Raw genomic sequence first — 26,328 nt, 5'->3', positions numbered from 1 at the left:
CACTAAACAGTTTTTTTCAAAAAAAACAGTGGAGGCATGCACTGTTTAGTGAACAGTGCATGCGTCCACTGTTCACTGAACATGTTTTTTTTTTTTTTTTTACCATTGTAGTTAATTAATTTAACTAATACTATTCACATGAACAATAATTTTTTTTTTGTTTTTTTGAAAATTAGTTTAAGGTAAATTAAATTTACTCGTAGTGTAATCTTAATTTTATTCTTGATAATATTTTATATAATTTTGTAGTTCTTGTCGGATGAATTTTGTACGTAATGAAATTGTAGATAGTTTTTTGCTAAAGTAATTTTTTAAGTGTGATTTATTTCATGATGTAATAGCAATAGTTAAATCCATAAAATTTAAATTAAAAACCATCAATATTAATATATATTTTTTAAAATTATTTTATAACCTCAATTTTAAAAACATTCTTAACCAAACACATTAAAATTATTTTTTCTTCAATCTCAATTCTAACCACAGTTTTAACCAAACATTTATTTTTTCAAACCAACCTCAAATAAAAGTACTTTTTATAAAACAACTTTTTTCAAACCACAACTACAACAGCTACCGCAATACCAAATACACTCAGTAGGCTTTTGTGAGTTCAGTAGAAATTGTTTTTAAAAATATATATTTTTTATAAATATATTAAAATAATATTTTTTTATTTTTAAGATTTTTTTACACAGTACATTAAAAATATTTAAAAAATAATTTTAAATAAAAAAATAATTTTTTTTTTTTGCAATCTCTATTTGGATTGGATCAGACTCGCTAACAGGAGCGTGATGTCACTTGCCTTGTGGAGTTGGTATGATCATGATCCCAACTCACCACCAACTTCACTCGTTAATGGCCTCGGGGCACGGTATCTTACCTTCCAATTCCAGTTAAATTTAAGGTAATCAATCACATAAATGGACAGATACATCATAATATATCTTTCTTCGAAAACGGAAATTACCATAATCTCCAGAGACAAATTTGAGGACGCTTTCCTTTCTTTTTACTGTCATGGTATCGTAAAAAATGACACCAGAAAGGATACAAAGGTTCAAATCATGCGGTGTGTCAAAAGCCTAAAAGGCTAAAACAGCTTGTCATTACTCGACATATATGAATTTTATTTTTAAAAATAAAAAATATTTATTTTTAAATAATATTTATATAATTAGCCTTACATTATATTTTTTAAAAGTGTTGGTTTATTTGATTAGTTTTATTTATATTTATATTTTTATTATTTTTAATTAATTTAAATAAACAAGTTTATTAAACATAACCTGATAAATATATTTTATATAATTAAATATTTTGATCTATATTTATTGATCAATTTATTTAATTTATTTTTTTAACTATTTTTAACGATTTTTTTTTCATTTATTTACACAAATAATTATTAATTTATTTAATTAGATGTTTTTATAGGTTTTTTATTTATATTTTAATTTTTTTATGTTAAAAACACATCAAAATAGCTTATATACCTGATATTTTTAATAAAAAATTTATAACCCGTGATGAAGCATTTGTTTTACCTGTTGACTCCTTTTTACTCTAACGAAATAGCATCCGTGTTAATCAGAGCGTGTTTGGTAATGTGGCAGCGGTTGCTTTTCAAATAACTTTTCGTGCCGAAATACATGCCAATGATTTTTTTTTATTTTTTTTAAATTATTTTTGACATTAGCACATTAAAACGATTTAAAAAATACAAGCCGCACTCAATTTTAGTAAAAAAAAAATTTTAAATTTGATGAAACACTGTTTGGAACGCAGTGTATTGGTTCCAAGATTTATATCCAGGAATTTATTTTAAACTTTTTTTTTTTAAAAAAAAAAAAACTTACTTTATCATCCTACCAACCTCTTGAGATTAGCTGTTTTGACTAGTACTAAAGAGTTTTACAAAATACCTATATTTTATGATCTCGAATTTTTAAAAGAATAACATTACTCGTAAATTTATCATTTGTTTAAAATTTAACAATGACATGGCATCCTAAGCTATTCTAAAACTTTGAAATTTACAATATTTTTGGCAGTCCAGATGAAAATTACAAAAAACAAAAAAAATGTTGAAAAGATCAAAGAACTCCCATGTATAAGTTTAAGAAATTTTAAAATCATTACTCCTATGTATAAGTTCAAGAAATTTTAAAACCAAGGACAGTTAAATTATTTTATTATGCAATTAAAAGAGAGAAATAGAAATAATTTTTGCACTCCAATTCAATTTGTTTGGCTTTAAAGGGGTGTTTGTTTAATGAAAAATGGTTTTCTAGAAATCACTTTCTAAATTTTTCCGTGTTTATTTGTCATTAAAGAAGCTAGTTAACGAAAAACACTTTCCAGTCAAAGTAAAATTTGACTTAGTTTTTAGAAAAGTATTTTCCTTTTATTTTAGAGGGAAAACACTTTTCGAAAATTGTAAAAAATTTAGAAATGTCATATTATTTGCTTATTATATCAAATTTGGTTATCAAACTTTTGATTACTATATATATTCTGCTTTGAATATTATTTTTTCAATTTTATCCCTTAGAACTTAATTTTATATTAACTCTAGTCCTTATTTTTATAATTGTTGTTTATTTTTTCCTTGTCATTTTTTAATTGAAATTTTTTATTTATCAAATTTAATCCTTATTTTTTTTATTGTTATTTATTTTATTTGAAATAATTTATAAAATAATAATAATAATTATTATTATAATTTATTCATCTTTCATTTTTTTTATTTGTTAGATTTAATCTCTATTATTTATTTTATTTGAGATAATTTATGAAATTATATTTATATTTTTAATTTCATTCTCATTCAACCTTTAATTTGTAAGATTTGTTTTTTTAATAAATTATTTTTTAATTTATTTTTCATGACATAACTAAACATTGGAAAGTATTTTCTAATTTATTTTTTATTACATTAATAAATATTAAAAAATAATTTACTTTTTTAAAATTCATTATTAAAAAATAAATCATTTTCCAGCTATCAAAGGGCGTTAGTCGTTATAATATCTTCCTTCCTCGAATGTCAAAGCTAAATTTTTTAGTTGAGAATTATAAAATTGTAATTTTACAACCACGATATCTGTGTCAGAGTTTTAGTTTTTATCTTTTAATATTTTAAAAAATAATTAGTGGTCAGAGTTTGTAGTCAGTTCAGATACATTTTCTGAGAAGAGTCTTGGACTCTTGGCATCTAATCCATCCATGCTTCCCCATACTGTTTTCGAGAACCACAGCTTTAAAATGCAGGTTCAACGAGGAGGCCACGAGAAGAGAAGATTCTGGAATTGCTGGAATAAAAAACAAACAACGCGGTTGCTCGCTACAAAATAAAAAAAATCAAAATAGAAAACCAAAACAGTCATCAACGTGTCCTCTAACACTTGGCCTTAATTGCAGGCTACGTGGTCCCCGTGTGAGCCCGCGATCACGGAATCCCGTTCGCTATTAATTGCGCTGAACATTCCTTCCCGAATAATATCCCACGCGCACAGAAATCATACTCGACACCCTCAGCTGCTGTTTCACACGAACAAATCAAAACCCCGCGTTTTGTGCTAGTGTGTTTTCATTGCGGTCTAATTTAATAAGCACTGTAAGGTTACTAAGGTACCACATTTTAATCATCTATGACAGCTCCTTTCTTGTTCAACATCTTTGATCTTTCTCACGTGGTAGGCTAGAAATCCATCGTCGTCAATGGTAATTGCGTTGTACATTTTTTTTGGCAAATGTTTTTGAACACGTTTATAGGTTTTTATTCTTTCTTAAAATCTTCTACCTCGTTATTTTATTTTATTTTTATACTAGATTTACTTTTTTTTTTTTCTAGATAATTGAGAATTTTACTTATTATTTTTTCTCGGTTTGTTTTAATAACATGCTCTCATGATCAAGATATCAACTTTAAATATTAGCGCAGTTTGACTTTAATATTTTTTTAGTTTTTTATTAGGTTTTATTATTTATTATTATATTATTGGGCCTTCAATTGCATAATTTTTCTCATCTTTGTTATGGAGTTATTTTGATTTCACATCCTGAATCATAGATTAATCAAGTTAATATGGGTTGACTTTAATTTTTTTTTATATTTTTATTTTTTTAAATTTCACCTTTAATTATTTTGTTTGTCTACGAGTTTGATTTTAATTGTTTTTTTAGTTTTTTTGTACGAGATTATCTCATCTTCGTAAGCTGGTTATGAATTTGTCATTCTGATTAGAATCAAGTTTTTTTATTAATTTTTAAAATTAATATATTTTTTAAAAATTTTCATTCAATATTAGATTCGTTGATAATTGAGCATTGGATTTTATTTTACTATTCTCTTTATAGGGTTATCCCGTTCTTATTTAATTTTTACTTTGTTATAAAATAACATCATTGAGATATTTTAAAATATTTATAGCGTATTTTTAATAATATTGACAAACATTTCTTTTTTTTATTAGTTATTATCCTTTTATTTTTATAATTGTATTATTAAAATTAATCAAAACTATTGAATCTATTTGAATCAATAATCCGGGTTATAAATTTTTCTCGTTATTTTAAAAACGCTATCAATTTTAACATAACCCGTGAATCGGTGTACATTATACAAAATCAAAGTAAAAAATGCGTTAATATGAAAATAATTAAACAAGCCATCAAATTGAATAAGAATAAAATAGAGATTTAAACGGTTTGGAAACCCAGCCGATTCGGGGTTGGAATTGGGTCTGGTTGAAGAAAAAAAAAAAACATAGTGTGACTCAGCTGACTTGAAAAAACCTAGCTACAAACTCGCTGATTTTTATTTTATTTTACTAAAACGACGTCGTTTTGATTTTAAAAAAAAAATTGAACTTGGTCAACCTAACAATCCAGTCAAAACTTAAAATCTAAATTTTAAACCTGATTACTACATCAGGTTTTAAAACTATGATACGATCGTTCTACTATGAAATCCTCTCAAAATCAATTATAAAAGTAAAATTGACTCCTTTGCTATTGCTTCTCCATAGACTTGCCTTATCTCCATACCTTGCACGAGTTGAAGCAGCATTTTATACAAGACTCCATCAATCACGACGAGTAGACTGCCGTTGATATCGATATTCGATGCTTTCTAGCTGTCTAGCACGCTTGATCCATTTTTTTTTTTTTTTTTTTTCAAGTTATTATATTGGCTGCCTTCTTTTATTTGTTACTGTACTGTTTAAAAATTAAAAACTTGACCAGTATTTTCTTGGATTTGTTTTTTATATTAAATCTGATTTTATAATTAGTGTTACGAGTCTAAAAGAATGAGTTGGCTTCATGTTCTCTAGATATTTTTTTTAATTTTTTTAACACGTCTCTTTAAAAATACATGTCAACATTTAATTATATAGTTATCTATATAATTTTATAATTTTTTTAACACGCCTCTTTAAAACATACACCAACATTTAATTATATAGTTATCTATATCCATTAAATTATAAAATCAAAGACCTAACCGTTGATATTTTTGTCCTCTTCTTTCTAGAACTTTCGGATTTGAATTTATTTTCCGTTATTGAAAAAAATACCGATGATTAATGTAGAAGTAATGGTGTAGGAAAATTTAGAAATTTAAAAATCCCAATACTAAAAAACCCATAAAACGTTTACGATACAAATGAAATAATCAAGACCCACCAAAAACGGCTAGAAAATATCCGGATGTGTTTTACACGCTCTAAAATCTGCGTCAGTGTGAGTTTACCTAATTTTAGCATGCCGAAAGTATCTGTTTTTTTTTTTACATAGAGGCATTTTTTTTAGAAGAACACTATACGGCTATACGCCACCACTTCATGCTATAAACGGCGCCGTGTAAACAAAACACTCACTTCAAATTACAGAACGAAAAACCATCATTTGCAAGCTGTCAGTAAACCAATAAATGCCAGCCTGTAGATTCGGGCATCCCACGCTACCCGCAACACTGCCCAAACCCTCCCCCACCCCTCTCTCCCCTATATAAACGCCCCTTACCTGCTTCTACCAATCACTTCCTTTCAAAAACCACCAAAACTTTCTTTTGCACTCTCTCTCTTCAAATTTCAAAAACCACAGTAAGCAAACAAATGGCATTCTCAAAAGCAACTCTCATTGCCGTTTTGGCCTTAGTCTTCACTGTACTCTCCGTTCACGCCGCTGCTCCTATGTCAGCTCCAGCTCCTGCACCAACCGCCGCTGCTGCCGGGATCTATCCTTCCTTGGGCTCGGTCTTTGTCGCAGCCATCGTGGCTCTCTTCCTTGGATACGGACTCAAGATCTGAAGGAGCTACATGGAGCTTGGAGACTAGGTGTGGGTTTGAGATTTATTTAGTGACGAGGGTTTTTACGGGTGGAGAATATAGGGCTGCTTAGTGAGAGTGGTATATATGAGTATTCTAGAGATTTAGTGTTTGAGGTTTCTATCATATGGCTGGTGGTGAACAGTTGGTTATTGTGGATTTCACTATTATTATGAATAAATTCATTGGTTTATTTTAGTCTTTATGGTCTTTTTAATTTATGTTTTCATTTATTTATGGATTTATTGCTTTATTTTTTCTGCGATTGTAACTTCTGTCATTTTATATTAATTTTTTTTTTAAATTGGGCATAAAAAGAGACAAGGAACAATCTGGAAGCCAAACAGTCACGAGAGTAAGGAAATGGAAATATTCTATTTTTAAATAATATGTAATTTGGGTTATAACGTGTAATTTTAATTCCTCTGTGATTAATGGGTAATGCAGATTAAAATGAATCCTTAACCACTAAGCTTAGTGGTCTATTGACCAATGCTGGCTCCACTTGAAACAGTCCTATAATGCCTTTCCTTTCCAGGGACAGGAATCCCGATTATGCCTTCCACGTTGTCATGTTACTTTAATGTGTTTATAGAAATGCTTAACTTGTAAGTCACAAACCACCGCAAGTTGTGGCTTGGTGATTGGTCCCCGGATAGCTCATAGAGCCGTGTCCTCTGTTCGAGCTCTTGGGTTTGAGATGACTAGAAATTTAGATCTCCTATTTACCAGAGAAAACTTGCAAGTCACAAGTCCTAAATGCTCTTTAATTAATGATAGATAACCCTCTTGTTTATTTAATAACAATTAGTTTGTGCTGGCCATTGTAACGTGGATGTGATTATTGCTAATAAGCACACCCATAAAAAGTATACTTATTAGACCTGGTCCGGGTTGATCTGGCTAAAAAACGGGGTCTCAAGTTTTATGCCTCAATCTGAGTCAACTTGGAAAATAAATAGTAATTATTTATCACCCGTCCAAAGTTATTTGCTCTGAATCTGATCGCTGCCCATCCATTATACGGAACTCCAACCGTAGTCTCCTCGTGTGGATCAACGAAATCATATCTTGAAGGATCCTTAATGGGGTCAAAATTCTCTGACCCCATCCAACCACATAAAAGCTATAGCCATGTAAATGGATGGGATGGTTATCAGCGGCTAATACATTTGTCCCTTGAAGAATGATCTTAACACTCGCATTGTACTCTAAAACCATCACCTAAGTACCAAAACTTGGTGTCAGAAGGTTGGCTGGGAGATTCTCAGCAGTGTAATTAAACTCATTAGGAGGCTTACGAGGAAAATTCCTTTAAAAAACACCAGCAATCCCAAAATAGCAAGCTTGAAGGATATTCAAAGATGGAGGAGTTACAAAGCTAACGTTATTCATACTAGCTGCAAACCTCTTACCAAAGGGACCCGTGCAAGGTTTATCAGCACTGCAGTTAAGGAGGTTGACAAATATGATAAAAAGAACAAACGAGTGTCAACCTTTTGTGGAACGTGGGTTTATTATTGGACTCCTAAATTGCTTAGTGAAGTCTGTGGATGCTTGTGTTCCATTGTATAGAGGAAGAGGTGAAAATGAGGAGATTTCAACGGGTGATAAATGTCATGGTATTCAAAAAAAAAAAAAATCATGTCTCGTCTGGGTTTGCCAGGATCGATCGAGTTTTACCAAGTTATTGCACCATCGGTTTTTTAACAAATCCAAACAGGTCCAGTCACCAAGTCAACCTGCCATATCAGTTTAATAATTGCGATAAAAAGCTTCCCCGATGTTAAAGCTTGGGTTAATTAAGGCACCATTTGGATTACTTTAATCAAATTTTATTTTTATTTTATTTTTAATTAAATTTTTATATATATTTGTATTCTTTAAGTGTATTTATGTTAAAATAAATTTTAATAAATAAAAAATATATATTATTTTAATATATTAAAAAAAACATTAAAAAATAGTATCAACCACTGTAACAAAAACCATTTAAAAAGTATGATTTACGAAGAATTTAGGAATAATTCGTGTGTTTATTGTTGTGGATTAATGGGAGTTTTTAGAAGAAAATATATTAAAATATTATATATATATATATATTTATAATATTACAGTATTAAAATTTTAAAAAATAAAAATAAAAAATTAATTTGATATAATTTCAAATAAAATATATTTTGAAAACGTAACAGAAGCAATTTAAAAACGGTTTGTAATGACTGGGACAAAAATATCCTAGTGCTTGATTTAATATTTGCCGTCACCTGTCTAGAACACAAAAGAATCCATCGTTGAATTCAGGAGTCCATGAGTCAGCTGCTCTCTTCCCCGTAGTTTATGCTAAATTAATTATGGATTTATTATTATTCCAGCAGGACGCAAAATCTGATGTGGCATGGCACCTGAACCCGCTCCCACTAAAACTATGTTCCCTCTTCCACTTGCTTCATGCTAAACGAACCAATCAGCAGAGTCCACGTATTCTTAGACCATGTGAAATGGGAAGAATTAATATGTTATTAGAAGAAGAATATTATTGTCAGCTTAATGAATGGTATTTGGTTGCAATAGGGAATTGTTAGATTACGCTCTCACATTCGCCGTGTCATTAAACTGGACAGCTGTAACCAAGGGACAATAGATTCTCTTTCCTCAACAGTCATGATCTGGAAACTTCGCTGATTTTGTTTTAATGCGGTTGTTTTGCCAGTTTATATATATTTTTATTAATTTAATAAACTTTAAAATTATTGATCATGTAAATATTCAGTAATTTAATGTTTTCCAATGATTTTTTTTATTAGATTAGATGTGTATGTAATGTGTTTTAGGCACAAGTTTTTTATAGAAAAAATGATAAAAGGCTAAAAAGGAGAGTTTTTTTTTTCTTATGTGTTTGTTATGTATTTGATATTGTGTTATAAATTATTTTTTAATTAAAAATATATTAAAATATCTTGTTTTATTTTTTATATTAGAAAATTAAAATTATATAAAAAATATCAATATAGTAGTATTTTTTAGTTAAAAATAATTTAAAAAATACTATAAAAATAGACATTAAAATTAAAAAAAAACAAACACTAATATTTTAGATTTAGATGAATCGTAGAATCTTCTTAAAATGCTGAAAACTTGTTTGACAAACTTCATCCCATGGTTATTGAATCTTAACTTTGCCGGTGAATTAGATGGGTGAAGGATAAGGTTGTCTTTTCTCGGGTACCTTCAGTGGCCAAGGCCCAAACACAGCAAAACCGCGTACGTCATACAGAAGGCCTCCTCCGAAAATTTAACTAGTCAATTTCTACGATGTTTTAGATTTTGTTTTAATATATATATATATAAAACAATTAAAACAGTATCGTTTTATTAAAACAAACCTATTTAAGATAACACTCAAGCCGAGCAAACCGAGTCGGTGGGGAAAAAGAACCTCAACACAAGTAGAATATAGAAGTGATCTAGAAAGAAATGGCATCACAACATCAAAACGGTGGTCGGAGCACCGAACTTAGGCACGATCCAGTGACAAACCGATGGGTCATTTTCTCACCTGCCCGTGCAAAAAGACCCACTGATTTTAAATCAAAAAACCCTCAAAACCCCAACAACAATTCCTCATGCCCTTTCTGCATCGGCAACGAGCATGAGTGTGCGCCCGAGATCTTCCGAGTACCACCCGACCTGAATGACCCGAATTGGAAACTCCGGGTCATTGAGAATCTCTACCCTGCCCTGAGCAGAAATCTTGAGTGCCCATGTGAGGAAAAGCAGGGCATGGAGTTTCCAGGTCGGGTCATTGGAGGTTTTGGGTTTCACGATGTGGTGATAGAGAATCCAGTTCATTCGGTCCAGCTAAGTGATATGGAGCCGAGAGAGATTGGTGAAGTTTTTTTGGCTTATAAGAAGAGGATTCAGCAGATTTTGAGTGTTCAATCCATTAAATACGTGCAGGTTTATTTCCTTCCTCTTCTTTTTAGTGAATTTGTGTCTGTTTTTGGTCATGTTCAAAGTATGAGTGGATTTTTCAGTGCTTTTGGTGATGGTTTTTTTCTTGAATCTTAAATTTGTAGCAAAACAAGTTGAGCTATGGTTTGTCTTTTTCGTGTTTGTCTATAACAACAGTCTTTGCTTTCCACCTTAAGGTGTTCAAGAACCACGGCGTATCTGCTGGAGCATCGATGAGTCATTCTCATAGCCAGATACTGGCTCTTCCCGTTATTCCTTCATCAGTTTCTGCTCGACTTGAGGGCATGAAGGAGTACTTTGAAAAGACTGGAAAATGCAGTCTCTGTGAAGTTCGAGCAAAAGAACTCTTGATTGATGAATCATCCCATTTTATATCCATTGCTCCTTTTGCTGCCACATTCCCTTTTGAGATATGGATTATTCCCAGGGTTCACTCTTCTCATTTCCATGAACTTGATTTTGAGAAGGTAAATTGTCAGTTATTGGTTCTACTTTCTACAAATCGTATCTTTTATTATGCACAAATTTTCAAATTTTGAGGATCATAGAGATATAATTATCATTTTTGATGAGTTCTATGCTACAATTACTGGTAGTTACAACTTCTAAAGTGGAAAACGGGTGAAGACATTCATCAAAAAATCATTATATACATGTGTGATACTTTAGAATATTTTGTTAGTTCAAATTTAAACCACAATGAGAAACAAGGGTGGTATTTCTTGATTTTGTTGAACCCAGAATTTTGATTCTAAATGTTTGTGGCAGGAGCTTGGAGCAACTATTGCCCTGTGCCAGTTTAGACCTCAAACCTTAAAATATGTACAGGATATGTTTGAAAGGTGTCTTTGGATCCTTTTCGTTTTGATATTTATTGTTATATTTTTCCAAAGAAAAGAAAGAATTTTTCTTTTTTCTTTTGTCTTCAGAAATAAAAAGAACTATTGTTAGTACATAGACAATTATAAAGCTAATAAAGCGCTTTATATTTATTTGGGAAAAACTAAGATCTCATCAGATGGAATGCCTAAAAGTAGATTAATGAGATAGATGCATATTTAATGTGGATGTTTATTTAAGGATAACTTAACTTGCTAGAGTTTATGATAAAGCAATAGACTATGATTCTGCATGTAAAATTCTTTCAACTTGTTTTTCTCTCTGAAGTATAAGATATGGACATTTTATTCATGTACTTTATGTAACCTGTAAACTATCTGATGCTTTTGAGCCATAGATAATAGTTTTTTTGCTGTAATTTTCATTGCTCATAGCAGGGTCCTTCTCTGTGATTATCATTTTATCCTGATTTATATGCAATTCTGCAGATGGTTGATCTCGGCGGATTGCTGAAGCTCATGCTTAGGAAGATTTCTCTACAGTTGAACAACCCACCATTTAACTTCATGATCCAGACTTCTCCCGTTCAGGTTAAAGAATCAGAATCATGTTATACTCACTGGTTCTTACAGATAGTCCCTCAGTTAAGTGGGGTTGGGGGGTTTGAAATTGGAACTGGTTGCTACATAAATCCTGTTTTCCCCGAGGATGCTGCAAAAGTTATGAGGGAAGTTAATCTTCCAATGCAGGATTGAACTGATCGCATTCATACCTGTACTATTTAATTAGAAATAAATGAGACAGTCGAAAAGAAAGATTACTGTGGAGAAGAGAGTCCCATTTTACAGAATCTATTGAAACCGTTTCTTTTTGGTATTTATGCTCGTCTTCCTCAAGGCTGCTGCTTTCCCCTTGTCGCAAGTACTAGATTTTTTTTGTCCTCACTGTTCTACCACGGGTCTAAGACGATATTTTTTTAAAGGTAGAACATGATGTAAAGGTAATGATAACTTGAGTTAATAGACGTTAATTTGTTTGACTAGTATGTGAGATATGAGATCAAGATATTTTATAGAATTAAAAATAAAAAAAAAATCATCAAACTTAAAGTTTAATATCTAATTTTAAATGATAAAATTAAAAAACAAAAATGTTAAAGAAACAAATTTGAGTTAACCCACCTCCAAATCACAACATGAGATTAGGACTAAAAATTTTATTTTTTAAGAAAATAATCAAGAAAAAAGATTAAATTTAAATAAAAAAAACATGACTCATTTTAGATTAACTTGGCTAACTCTTTGAGATTCTGCAGTCTAATGTCAAGAGATAAAACATAAAACTGAAAAATAAATTGAAAAACAAATATAAAACAATTAACAACTTGAGTTAACTTGACTAATCCGTAACCAATAATCATCCCCTGAAATAAGAAAATGATAATTTTTTTTTAAAAGAATAAGGATTAAAATTGGATAAGAAAATAAATGAGATAAAATGTCGAGGGGAAAATTAAAAAAAAAACAAAATAAAAAAGAGGTAAAAGAGAGAAATAAAAAGAATGAGAACTAGAATTGAACAAAAAAAACTAAGTGAAGTCAGATGTGGAGGGACAAAATTGAAGAAAAAAACTAAAAAAAGGATAGAAGAAGAGAAATTAAAATAATTGGGACCAAGATTTGATAAGAAAATAAAGTAAAAAAACTGTTGAGAGATAAAATTAAAAAAAATAAACAAATCAAGAAAAAAAAACAATAAAGAGAATGAGTATCATATGTGATAATAAAACTAAATAAAACAATATAAAAAAAGATAAAACTGAAAGAAAGAAATTCTAGAAAACAATTCAAAACAAATAAAAACTAATTAAAAGAAGAACAATCACAATTGAAAGAAAAAAAATAAATGAAAAGACAACTTTGAAATTTAGTTGTTTGCACGGATTTTAAGAAGAAGAGAGAGGAAAGAGAAAGAGGAAAAAAAACCCTACATGCATCAAACCACAGTGAATTGGACTACATGCATTGCATCATCAGCTTCACTGCCACATGATGCTTTGGACAAAATAACAATTTGATCTTTTTGGTTGTTAGAAGACGCCGCATGCACTACTCGAAGGTTGCAAGCGGTTTTCACTTTGTTGGCTCATGCATAGCATGCACAAGCTATTTTTTCTTTTTTATTACTATTTTTCTCTCCTAAAAAACAGACTTGCCCCAATTAAAATAGATTATAACATAAAAAACATGATGGAAATATCAAAATACCCCTTGACCTATTTTTTAGTTTTTTTTTTACATGAAGGGCAATGAAGTAGTTGTGTTTAAAAATAAAAGGAAATGATGGAAAAGGCCCTCTTTTTCTTTGTTTTTTTATTAACTTCTTAAGGATATTTATGTAATTTAATTGAGTAAAAAGTACTTAGTTGATCATTGTACCTCCAATTAATTTCATAATATCAAATGAACACCCTGAAAAATACTATATTACCTTCATTAAAAGGCCATTTGTTTGTTGTAATGAAAGGTAAGAATATCATTGTACTTCTAGCAATATACAATGCAATGTGTCTTGCACTTCAATAAAAGACCAACGGGGTTTAGTGTTTTCTCAATATATATTAAGATCTACGTTGCTTTCTATGACAACATGACTTTATTAAAGCTTTTTGGCTCCCTATTCACTGAAGGCACTATATCGGAGTAGGAGAGAATTTTACATTACTTCAAAAGTAATTTTTATTACTTTTGTAGATTCATTTGACTGAGATACAATAAAAGAAGAAAAAATCTTATTTGATTTTATTAAAATTAATAAGAATATTTTTTAAAACTTACAACTAACCTTTTTTATATATAAAAAATGTTCATTTTGTGTTTCTCTTTTTCTTATGGAGATAGTAATTACTCTTTAAAGTAATACTAGTTTCACTTTTATGTAATGTTGTCGGTTAAGCTAATTTTTTAAAAATATATATATAAAAAAAAATCAAAGTTGCGGGAAATTCTATGACATTGTTATTAAGTCTAACCCAACGAGTCAAGTCTAGAAACTCTTGACTCAATTCCTTGTTAAGTTCAAGTTTTAAATTAAATCACATTGGAGTTATTTCGATATGACCTAGTTGATTCGGCAAGTACAAAATTAAAAAATTCAAAGAATAAAAAATAACAAAAGAATCAAAGATCATATCAATGGGTTGTAAATCATCTCGAATGACCAATAAGAAACAATTTGACTTGTAAAAAAAAATAAAAATTAAAGCTTATATCTTTTTTATATACATTAAAAAAATGATGTTTTGAATCGATTTCGATCAATCATGGTTAATTTGTCAAACCCGTGACCTAGGTTGTGGACTATAATGGTTTCAATAAATATTTTTTTTTAATTTAACCACATGATATAAAGAAATGAATATTAATTCAAAATCAATCCAATATTAAATAATAAAATTAAAAAAGAATACAACAAAAAAAAACACAATGTTGATTGTTTTGTTTTCTAAAAAGACCAAACTAGGTGCGTGGGATTGAATGACCCAACATATTAGAGCCTTGAAAAAGCATAGGTGAAATACCCCACCCCACTTTCATTTTGACCCACGGGCCTCATGAATTTGTTCTTAGCAGCCACGCGTGGCTTCAGAACGCGTCTTACTAGTCAAGGTGAATATACTCATATTAGACTCTTGCCCAAGTTCTTTCCCGTCAATGTAGGATATTACAATCCACTCTTTTTAAGGAACCTGATAACCTCGTCGGCACCATCGAACAACCACTGAGCTGGGCTCTAATATCAAATTGAAACACTCCATCCCACTAACAAAATATTGTCCGCTTTGGTCCACGGGCCTCACGATTTGTTCTTGGTAGTCATGCATGGCTCCAAAACATGTCTTACTAGTCAAGGTGAGCATTTAAAAAAAAAAGGTCATATGTTGTCTATTAGAGAAGATAACGTGTCATCTGCTACTATCTGATTTATAATCTACCCACCTCTATGGTGTTCAAAAAATCATGGTGTAGGGATTTTGGGTTTAAAATCCTTCTTTCAATTAATTTTTCACCTAAAAACATCTAATAAACACCAGAAAAACCTTTCTCAACCACCTATTGACATCAAATATCATCAAAATCACCCAAGTAAACTAAAATAAATCAAAATGGATAACCCAAAGTTTATATTTGCTGCCCCATTAACTGTCTTTACCTAGAATCATAAAAAAAAGTTACAATTACCCATGCCTGTGCTATTATTGTAAAAGAAACTTTTCAATTAAAAAATATTTCTAAACTATATATATATTTATTATTTTCATTTAAAAACATCTAAAAAAGTTATCAATTACTTAATGACTTTAAATAATTTAAAAAATAGGTTGTAACACCATTACACAAAACAAACACTCATTGAGGTTTAAGGAAAATCAAAACCCCTTAGTTTTGGAAATATAAATAATAAAACAATAAAAAATATAATTTGCATAATCCAAAATTAATTTAGTATCATTCTAATCATAAAAAACATAGGGCAAAATATACGTATTAAAAAATATTGCTCAGCCCCATCTATTTTTAAGGGAAGGAAAATGATATCAAATAAAATCCACACGTGAGTATGTGACTAGGTGCAAGCATTTCATTGCGTTGTTTCTAATCGTATCGTATCCTTGCTTGGCATACACTCCCAATTTCACACCATTTTCCATCCACTATACATGTACTTACGGAAATGGAGTACTTATTTTAGATAATCAATCCATGCTAACTCTGAGACGTTTTATTAAAATATCAAGTTCTGATCTTGTCTCTCTCTTTTTTTTCCTTAAAAAAAAGGTTTTAGAATTTAAGTATTTCCCCAAAGAAAATATGACAATTTGATCGAAAAGAGGGCAATGAGTAGAGGAAAGATTTTTTAAAAAAATTTTATTTGTTTTAAAATTATTTGATTTTTCATTTTTTTAAATCGTTCGAATATTAAAAATAAAATTTTAAAAATATAAAAATATTATAATAATATATTTCTAAAATAAAAAACTTTTAATCGTTAACACTATCCCTTACATCCTCTTACCAGTGTATTTTATCCTCATTTTAATCGATGATTAATTCTGGATGCCTGATTTATTATATTTTAAATTTAATCTTCAATTATCCTGGAAGAACAAACAGTCGTGATGCTTTCACAAGATACACATATCCCTAGGACTGCAAAATCCATGTTGACCAGCATCACGCATTTGCTTAAGATCCATGGCATAGATCAACTCGATGACCGATTCGGACCCCACCTGAATTCGTGTAAAAACCTAGTTTTTTTTTTTTTAATTTAAAAAAAAATGCATCAATTGACCTAAAATAACCCACCAGATTCACGATATAAGCCAAGTCAATTGAAAAAAATCGAAGGTTAGATACACATGTTTCTTGATGCACTGCAAAATCCACGTTGACCAGCATCACGCATTTGCTTAAGATCCATGGCATAGATCAACTCGATGACCGATTCGGACTCCACCTGAATTCGTGTAAAAACCTAGTTTTTTTTTTTTAATTTTAAAAAAAAATGCATCAATTGACCTAAAATAACCCACCAGATTCACGATATAAGCCAAGTCAATTGAAAAAAATCGAAGGTTAGAGGATCAGGGAATAGAAAGGAATTGTTTTTAAGAAAAAAACATATACGACTGAAATTTTATCCTTTGCTTTCTTGCAGGAGGTGAAAGGTCATGATTTATACAGCACGGGGGAGCCAGCATTTTTCTTACCTCCTCCGAGAAAAAAAAACCCAACAAATTCCAACGATGTTTTGTCATCAACATCCATCTTCCTCCCAGGCACATTTGTGATTTGTCCAGAGTTTTTTTCCTAGTCAGAGTCAGAATCCATGTTTCCCATGGCCTTCAACCCTCTCGGTCTCTACATGGAAAACACAAAGATGCTACTCGTCAAGCTCATAATAGACCCGGCATTACAGCAACAATCATGCTGACGTGAAAATAAATACTTATGGTTCATCATCGTTCAGATTACCTTCTTGGTGATCTTCTTCTCTCTCACTTCATACCGTTCTAGTGTCAAATCACATAGCCATGCTCCAGGACTCACAAGCTGCGTAGCACAACCAGAATCAGAGGTCCCTCTAGAAAATTGAAATTTCAAACACAACCCAATACAGTTCATAGAAAAAAATAAATAAAAAACAGCACTATTTCTAGGAACCGTTTGGGATCGTGGTTGAAACCACGTTCCAAAAAAATTAAAATTTTTTATTTTATTAAAATTTAATATGATTTGTACGTTATGAATCGTTTTAATATGCTGATATCAAAAATAATTTTTAAAAAATAAAAAAAAATATCACTGGCATGTATTTCAGTACGAAAAGTTATTTAAAAAACAACCGTTACCATCACTAATTGGACTATTCCCTCCCCCTCGATTTAACCAATAGCCACCACTTAAACAAAAAAAAAAAAAGGTTTTAGCTATGAAGGAATGACTATTTGCCTATAAAGTAAAGAATATTCCCAAAATATCGCACAAAACAACTCTGAAAAACATAGATAATCAACAATGGAAAATAGATTAAAATATGAGCCAAACAAAAGTTGAGTCATTGACAAGGAGCCGTTAGGTTCATGTCACTTTTGTCGGCTACTCCAGAGATAAGCATAGCGTTGTACATTAAAATCCTCACCCGACACATTTACTCTAATTTAATCTAATGCTTTACTACAATTCTGTCACAAAGCCTAAATTTTCTTGATAAGCATAGTGTTATGTTTTTTTAAAAGCAATTTGTACTTGAAAATATATTTTTTTAATTTTTAATATTATCATTTCAAAACTATAATATATTAAAAAAAATGGGGCCTTAACAAACTTCAACACCAGATGCGCACCCTTGTTAGCTGTATGCCCCCATGGAGTTCCCTAGGTTTTTTTTTTTTTTTTTTTTTCAAAGGAAAGTTTCATGGGTTGTTGCTTATAACCGAAGCATAAATTATAGTATCACAAGAACAATTATGGTAAAACATAACTGTCTAAAAGTGTGGGCGGTCCACAGTTACAATCGTGCTGATTGCAATAATGGGTGATCAGTCGTATTATTATTATTATTATACTCAAATCAATTTAATATTCTCCCCGTCATCGTCATGTAAATAGCAAAAAGAAAAAATAATCAATAAATCTATCTTCAGTTGAAAATTCGATCACCTAGCACGTGCCAGATGATTCAGCCAGCCAAACCCCACTCAGATTGTGAGCTGATCAAATGGCTTTCTAGTGCCCGGCATATTCGGGATTAAAAAGGTATGGGAACCTACCTATTAATTGCTAAAATAATGGCCTGTGAAAATGATTCTTAAAATCTAACCATAAACTTAACATTCGTAATTACCAGTGCGTAACCCTAATTTCTAGTAGTTTACGTAAATAAGAAACACACAGAGAAGAAGAAAAAGGTAAGTGCTAACAAACTGAGGTTATTATTGGTTAATAGGTAGACATCCACGGCTTGATTGCCACGTACAATAAGTGCATCTGTTACTTTACACGCTTTCCTAGCTTTTACAGGCAAGGAAAAACACCAAAAAGCAGATCAACATATCTTGCTGTGTTTGTTAAAGAGATATAATTGTTTTTAAAAGTATTTTTTTATTTAAAAATATATTAAAATATTTTTTATTTTTAAAATTTTATTTTTTATTTCAGTATATTAAATGAATATAAAAATAAAACAAAAATATTAAAAAAATTTATTTAAAGTAAGAGATTAAAAAAAACAATAGTGCAGTTGTGTTGCCCCAAACAAGGTCTTTTGACACAACTTTTAATTCTGTTTTTTTTTCGAGTTTTTTAAAAAGATTTTTTATTTAAAAAAATATTAAAATCGTATTTTTTAATGATTTAATGTTAAAATTAAAAAAAACTAATATATTAAAAAAAACTATTTTAAAAAGACTCTACTCCACAATCCGTAAACTCTCTAAACTTGCAATTCCCGACGGTATCCTTAAAATTTGTGTTCTATTTTTTTCCACCGCCACCCATCACACTTGTACCTTGTTATATAAATGCTTGTACCTTACTCTGCATATAATCTTTTTTTGTGTTTTACAATTCTATCCTTTTTGAAAGTTCTACAGTGAAAGTGAAATAGATAATGAGACAATACACTGATCATCTAGTAGTTATGGGTTTTCCTTTTCTAATCTTCAAAAAAGATTGTAAAATAACAATTAAGAAAATAATCAAACATAGACTGCTAGAATAAATACTTGAAATAGAAAAACAAGGAAGCAGAAGGGTCTTACATTGAGGTTGCGTTGAATGAACTTGGCTCTCTTTTTGGGCCTTTGAGGCAACTTAGACCCTTTAAAGGCAAAGAAATCTTCCTCTTTCTCTTTATTAGTTAAAGCAATAACAAACTTTGGTGGCCAAACTGGTGGCGGTGGCGGTGGCGGTGGCGGTGGTTCTCCACTTCCCCCAGAAGATGACCTTCCTCCTTTCTTGCTATCCGAAGAAGCCGCTGATTTGTTATTGTGGTTATGGTTCTCATGGTTGTTGCTGCTGTGGTGGTGGTGGTGGTTATTGTTGCTTCTCTCATCGTGCGTACCCTTGTCCGGTGAAGCAATCCTTCTCAAACCACCACCGTTACTCTGGCCTCCTCTCATGACACTTGAATTCTCTGAGTTCCTATTGAAATTAACACAAGTATTGAACAAACAACATCAAACAAACAAAATTAGACCATATGCGACACGACTGACTAGGAAATACAATAAAAGTAAAACATCTGAAGTGTTTTTATGTAAAGTAGTAAAAAAAAAAAAGATTTGAAGTGGGTAATTATGAAATTACAAGAATACCCTTTGGGGAGTTCCGATTGATCATAGATCGGTGGGTGTGACTGGCTAGAATCTCGACGGGTTTTGCGTAGAAAATGGGGTTTGTGGGATTTTTTGCTTCTTTCGTGGACCATATAGGCCTTTAATGGAGGGGTGTGCTAGTGGGAGGTGTTGTTTATTTTTCTTATATGCCTTTGTTGATGTTTGAGAGAGAGAGAAGAATGGAGATTCTATTTCTATTCGTGTTTCCAACCAACGTGAGCAGCTGGTCTTTTTAGCTGGTTTTTTGTGGCCGTTGGATTTTGTTTTTGATCCTTTTTAGGGGTTAAGATTACGTATTCAATTGTAAGATAAAGTGGACCAGATTCCTAATCCTATGTGTAATCGAACGGTGGATGGTGTTTTTTTTCCTTTCAATTATGGGAACTCGGGTGGGGCTTGTCTTTTCAATGTTATCGACTCGCCCCATGCCGTTGTGGATTAGAATTTGAGAGGTTATGATCAAGTTTGATAGGCCTGCCACAGACCAAACTACCATAGGAAAAGCCGAACCTAATTCAGTCTTTGTACTATATAATATGTTAATTCCGACAGTCATTTGGACCAAAGAATTCCTTGCTAAAAGCATACAAATTCATGCCATATTTCTAATGTTTTCATGCACCCGAATTCTGTTAAGAGAAATTGCAACTAGTTCTTCAACAATCACCATAGCTATCACTAAGGTTTTTTGGCAGTCAGAAGGATCAACCCTAGATGGGGGGCGATGCTACGAAGTTGTATCACCCAAATCAGAGAATAAGTGATGACCAATTCATACATTCTTACCTTTCTGTTTAAAAACCATCAACCAAGTTCTTGGAGTTTCCCTCTTAAGGACTCCGTCCTAGATCATTAAAATAGCAAAGAGCAGCAGCCTATTTTACTCGAGAACCCAATTTTGACTCGGAAGAAAGGCTAGAGAGAAGGCGCTTTCATGCACTTACCATGAGCTCTACTCCCGAGCCATACACATGCGCCCACCTGACCAATCGGAAAGTGGACAAATATAAGCCTCATATAATATTTCAATCAAGCAAGCAAAATTGTTTGATCTTTTCAAGAATTTGATCCAACCTCTAAGCACCTGTTACATTAAAGTAAGCAAGTTGCATGTTGAAGATGAAATATTTTATGAGGCCCATGTATTTGCCATCACAGAACCAGTCAGGCCAGGTGGAGGTTCAAAGTCAAGGGCATCCCCGACGCGTGGCCTTCCTATCCATTTCTAGAACAGCCATGTCCACCCCACCTAAAGAATGCATGTCAGACTCATACCCTTATCCCTACAGTTAACGCATCTGATTATTTCTGCTCGCAAGTCACAGAACTGAAGGGACATGATCGATCATCAAAAGCAATGTAGAGAATAAGGTAAGGTGTCGAGTTCTCTTGAGGCCAAGAGACCCGACCACGACAATGGTGCTTTTAAGAAAATGCCGCAGCTGGAACCACTCAGCCAGCGCATGTACGTCTGTGAATACTCTACTCCATTCAACCACTCCAGTCCACACCATAATGCCTCCAAAAACTACGAAAGCCCCGAATTTCCCAAGGAAAAGTAGTCTTCCAGTGAAAACCACACCATCAATCATTCATGACAAGGGAGAAAAAAACATTTATTGAAATTATTCTGTAGTGCTCTAATTTATGGGCTGATTTTCGTTGAAGTTAAATCCTGAGGCTCTCAATATAAAAATATAGAAAGATCCCAAATATACCGTGAAACTATTAAGGTGGTATCGATTTCACACCCAGATTATTTATTTTATCAATTTTATCCTTAAATTATATTGATTTATCAATTAATAAAAAAATAAGTTCCCTGAGAAATGAAATATCTTTTATATTAAAAAATAATTTGGATGAAGATATAGATAAGGAATCTTTAAAATAGATTGAAGTTATTAATTGAGAATTTTTAAAAGTATGATAGTAAAATTAATATAAAATTTTGGTTTTAAGTGTAAAATTGAGACAATAGTTGAAGGATATTTTTGAGAGGGAATGGACAAAATCGGGTGCACACAAGCGGTGGGACCCAAAACCCTCCTCCTTAATCAATTATTGAAAAGCATAAAATCTCCTAAGACTGTCACTCTATGATCCATGCTAACTAAAAAGTTTCTAAACCATGTAGAGCCTTGAAGGGAAGGTGAAAAATGCTAAGATATGATTCAGGAACGAAAACTGTAAATTTGCCGCTTGGATAAAATAAACGACAAACACGACCCAGTAAGAATAGTGGGCCCAGCCCACAACCCTATCCATATTCCACCACCACATCCCGACAACCTCAAGAGAATCGACACCCCCACACCACATAAGCTCAAAATTTCCGCCATCACATCAAGTAAAAAGTTCATTTAAAATTCACGTGCTGTATGGTAAAAGGAATGGATCTGTACCTTAAACTCCGCTGAGGTGGCGGCGGTGGAGGAGTAGGCGGACGTTGGCGGAGATTAAAATATCCGTTACTGTGATTGGTGGGATTATCGTTGTTGTTGCTGCTGTTGTTTGTACTTCTTGGCTGATGATCAGAGGTGTCTATGTTATCAGCTCTAACAACCCGACGGTCCACCCGAACAGTTGTCTTATGAACCAGAGCGGTCGAGACGTCCTTGACTTGGACTTTCATACACCTGAGCCGCTTCCGGTTCCCCCACTGCAATACAAAATCAGACGACGTCGTTTGTCCATTGGGATCAAAGCTGGTTCTCTGGGCACTGCAATGGGTGGTGTTGCTCGTGTTACCATTATTGCTGCTCCTCAATGAATCCTTTTCCATTTACTTTTGTACACCTGTCCCATCCCACCAAAAAAAAAAAAAAAAACAGAGGGAGATCAAGCTATTAACGTGGCTTCCTGCAGCTTGCACAAAACTCAAATAAAAGAAGCCGGCCCTGGCTTGCGAGAAAATAAAGGAAAAGAAGAAATTGAAGCAAAAAAAAGGGATAAAGATTGGCGTAGGATGTGAATACTACGGCTTAGATTGTTCACAGTTGAACAGTGGCCGTGAGATTGGCATCTCTTAAGGTGGATATGAGTGGAAATGTAAGAGATGGAGTCAATCTATAAATGCATCTGTGAAGTTTTAAAAACTTTATCCGCGTGGAGAAACAGAGCACACAAGAAATTTCTCAAAAGTTCAGATGAAGAAAATTCAATTAGCTCCCCTACGAGTGTCGAAACTCTTCAAAGTAGAAAAGACAAAAAGCGAAGGTGGGTGTTATTGAGTAGCAGTTTGTTTCAGCCGAAGTTTTCTTGGTAACACAAACGGAGATCGTTGTCTGAGAAAATGATGGCGAGAACAAAAATTGAAAGCAAAGCTAGTTCTCTTGATTGCACGCAAAATCAGAGAGAAGAAAGGAAGAAAGCATCAAGAACAATTGAAAAATAAAAAACCGACCAGAAAGTGAGGTTGAAGTAAGAATTCTTCGGAGAGAAAAAGGTTGGCCTCGATACGAAAACCATGAAGGGAGGGAGAGCAATCGAGAGCCTGTGAAGAGAAAGACACATTACCTAAAAACTTCAAACTTCTTGAAGAAATCTGCTGATTACCGGAGAAACTACTGGTTGTTCTTGGGACACTGTAGACTACACAAGCAAAAACAGAGAAATCAATTGATGCTGAACGGAAAAAAACAGGGAGGCCTAGTAAATTGCAGCTACGAAACTGGCAATCTAGAGTTGAACTGCATAATCAAGACTTGGATTCTCGTACCTTTCAATATCATTCAGATTTTGAGGAATTGTCTCTTATGATTATTCACCGATTCACAACACTTTGCTTTTTCTAGTTCTCTGTCTGTGCAGTATTCAAATCTTCTATCGGATTTTCAACTGAATGTAGACATTTCAAAAGATTCCGATCTTTGTGTATCCAGAAATCTGATTTAAAATTGTATCCTCTAACAGTACACCGTGTGACGATGTCCTCCAAATTCTCTCTGAAACGGCTTAAATCTTTCACAATGTATCTGCAAAACAAAAAAGAACGAGACAAAGTCGTGATTACTTGAGGGAATTAGCCAGAAAAACATCCAATGAAATCCAGTTATGTTTTGAACTCCGAAGGTGTAATATTCTGATACCTTCTCCCTATAAATCTCAATGAAACGAAGCCCAGTCTTCAAAACTCAAAATTAGTTTCGTAAATCAGAATCCAGCGTGGAACTCACTCCCTGTGAAAAGCACCTGCAAATCACTGCAAATGTACCTGTAGAAGAGAGAATCCAACAAGTTATTAACTAAGTTTTCAGGTTCAACCACGTAACACTTGTACAAAATCAGATTACGTTTTCTTAATTACACACCTAAAACTCTTCTGTCTCCGTAAAAGTTACAGATCCTCGACATTTATCCAGTTCTCTTCAATCCCATTCAAAATCCCATGTTTGCTTAGCTAGAAAGAGAGAGAAAGTGCAAGAAATTTGGCACTGAAAACTGTGAAGAAGAGCCGACCAATACTACAGAGAGCTTCGTCTTCTTCAATACAACGAAACGAATGCTCTCTTTCTCTCCCCTTCGAACCCAGCCTTCTATACCCTTACCAGCTCTCCGTTATATCCAACCCTTCAATTCCGAGTATAAATAGTCCTTGATTCATAATCGACGGTCCATATTAACCGTCAAAGGCCGTCCATTCCTTACCACGTTACAACCCTTTCTGTGTTGCGTTTGGGCTCACGGTTCTCTCACTAGTCCAACGGAATCTTGAAGCGCGTTATGTGTTTTTTTTTTTTGTCAAATTATTATAATATAAGATGATTACGGAGTTATTTTATTTAACACATGTCAGCTAACCATGGTTAAATTTAGTGAAGAAAATGAGCTCTGTCGATAATATCGGGTTATTATTTCGGGATTGAAGAAATAAAGTAAGTTGATACTTGAGTAGAAGGATTGATACGAAATAAAACAGAAATCGGAGTTATACTTGACAGTGTTATACAATATAAAATAAAAATTCACATATCATGTTCTGTTGACGAGGAATATTACAGTACAAGATATAAAAAATATATTTTATCATTGATGTATATTATTATTAAATTTAAAATGGTTGAATAAATAAATATTATTATTTTTTATATTAGTTTATAATTAGCATTAGTTTTTTATAACAAGCTTAAATTGATAATCTTTTCACTTATTAAAATTCTATTAAAAAAAGATTTGTAATAATCATAAGAAAGTAACTCATTATGATTTTTAATAAAATTGAAAATTCAAATTAATATTCGTATCATATTTTTTTATCATTCAATCCTTAAATTTTCATTATTATTGGGAAGACATGCCAATTGTCATCTCTCTCTCTCTTCTCTCTAGAGGGCTAGTTGTGGGATAATAAATTGGTTATATTTTTATCTTCATCCTTTTCTGCCTCTTTTTAAAATGAAAAAAAAAAATTAAAATCTTTCTATGCAAGAAAATTATTTTTATTTTAAATAATTATTTTTATTTTTTCTATGCAGGAACAATTACGAAACGAATTAAAAACACTTGGAAGGCATGCATAACAGCATTCATATTCGTATTCATGATACTTATTTTTTAGCTAAAAAAAATCATTTTAGCCAAGCTCAGTAGAAAAAAAATTATTTCTAAAATAATTGAGTATTTTTTTATTAATTTTTAAATCAATTAAAAATTAAGAATCCAGTAATTAATGAAGTGAGCGGTGAGAGCAGGGCACATGCCGGAAATTGCATATGCAGTTCTTATTTTCATGTTCTGCAAGGGAATTAGAGAGATTCCACCGAACCCGTATGCACACTTCAGTGAAGAAAATGAATAGAGGACAGCGAAAGACAACCATTCAAACCAGAACAGTGTTAATTTCATTTCGTTTTATTTCCGAAATATAAAAATATTTTATATCAATTTAAAAAACAAAATAAAAAAAAAAATTTTCGTTTCATTTTAAATCTCAGTTCATTCTAAAGATTTTTTGAGCTAAATTTCATTTGGAATATTTTGATTTCATTCCATGTTCTATTTCGGTCTTGAAAAGCTATTAAATTAAATTGAACATGATTTAATTTAATTAATTAAACCATAAAGCTCTTTTTTCATTATTTTTTTTAATAACAATATTAAAAATTATTATTACTATTTTTATTAATAATGATATTAATTTTTTAATATTATATTTATTACTATTATATATGGTTTATATTCATGTTGTTTTTTTTTTTTTATAAGTTTATACTTTGTAGGAATTTAAGCAAAATAAGATATTTTAGATCCATTAACCTTTATAATATTGAC

The 26,328-nt window shown here is 31.7% G+C and overlaps 2 protein-coding genes across 4 annotated transcripts; one reads left to right on the top strand and one right to left on the bottom strand.

Moving 5' to 3' along the window:
- Nucleotides 1-9,709: 9,709 nt before the first annotated feature.
- On the top strand, nucleotides 9,710-12,031 carry LOC118030831 (ADP-glucose phosphorylase). The gene is made up of 3 exons (XM_035035123.2): nucleotides 9,710-10,298; nucleotides 10,490-10,780; nucleotides 11,642-12,031. The coding sequence occupies exons 1-3, from the start codon at nucleotides 9,816-9,818 to the stop codon at nucleotides 11,906-11,908; spliced, it is 1,041 nt and encodes a 346-aa protein (XP_034891014.1). The 5' UTR covers nucleotides 9,710-9,815; the 3' UTR covers nucleotides 11,909-12,031.
- Nucleotides 12,032-16,840: 4,809 nt separating this feature from the next.
- Nucleotides 16,841-24,622, bottom strand: LOC118030830 (uncharacterized). Of its 3 annotated transcripts, XM_035035119.2 has the most exons (8): nucleotides 24,369-24,621; nucleotides 24,147-24,271; nucleotides 23,777-24,032; nucleotides 23,575-23,649; nucleotides 22,461-22,854; nucleotides 19,480-19,861; nucleotides 17,192-17,269; nucleotides 16,841-17,077 (listed from the first exon to the last, which is right to left on the bottom strand). In XM_035035119.2, the coding sequence occupies exons 5-8, from the start codon at nucleotides 22,838-22,840 to the stop codon at nucleotides 17,027-17,029; spliced, it is 891 nt and encodes a 296-aa protein (XP_034891010.1). In that variant the 5' UTR covers nucleotides 22,841-22,854; nucleotides 23,575-23,649; nucleotides 23,777-24,032; nucleotides 24,147-24,271; nucleotides 24,369-24,621; the 3' UTR covers nucleotides 16,841-17,026. The 3 variants fall into 3 exon arrangements, with proteins under 3 accessions (XP_034891010.1, XP_034891012.1, XP_073266083.1); XM_073409982.1 differs by lacking the exon at nucleotides 16,841-17,077 and having other exon boundaries at nucleotides 17,199-17,300; nucleotides 24,369-24,622; XM_035035121.2 differs by lacking the exons at nucleotides 22,461-22,854; nucleotides 23,575-23,649; nucleotides 23,777-24,032; nucleotides 24,147-24,271; nucleotides 24,369-24,621 and adding an exon at nucleotides 20,035-20,966.
- Nucleotides 24,623-26,328: the final 1,706 nt, after the last annotated feature.

This window comes from Populus alba, chromosome 6 (genome assembly GCF_005239225.2).
Source record: "Populus alba chromosome 6, ASM523922v2, whole genome shotgun sequence".
Classification (NCBI taxonomy): Eukaryota; Viridiplantae; Streptophyta; class Magnoliopsida; order Malpighiales; family Salicaceae; genus Populus; species Populus alba.
This window is presented reverse-complemented; position numbering and strand designations above follow the sequence as displayed.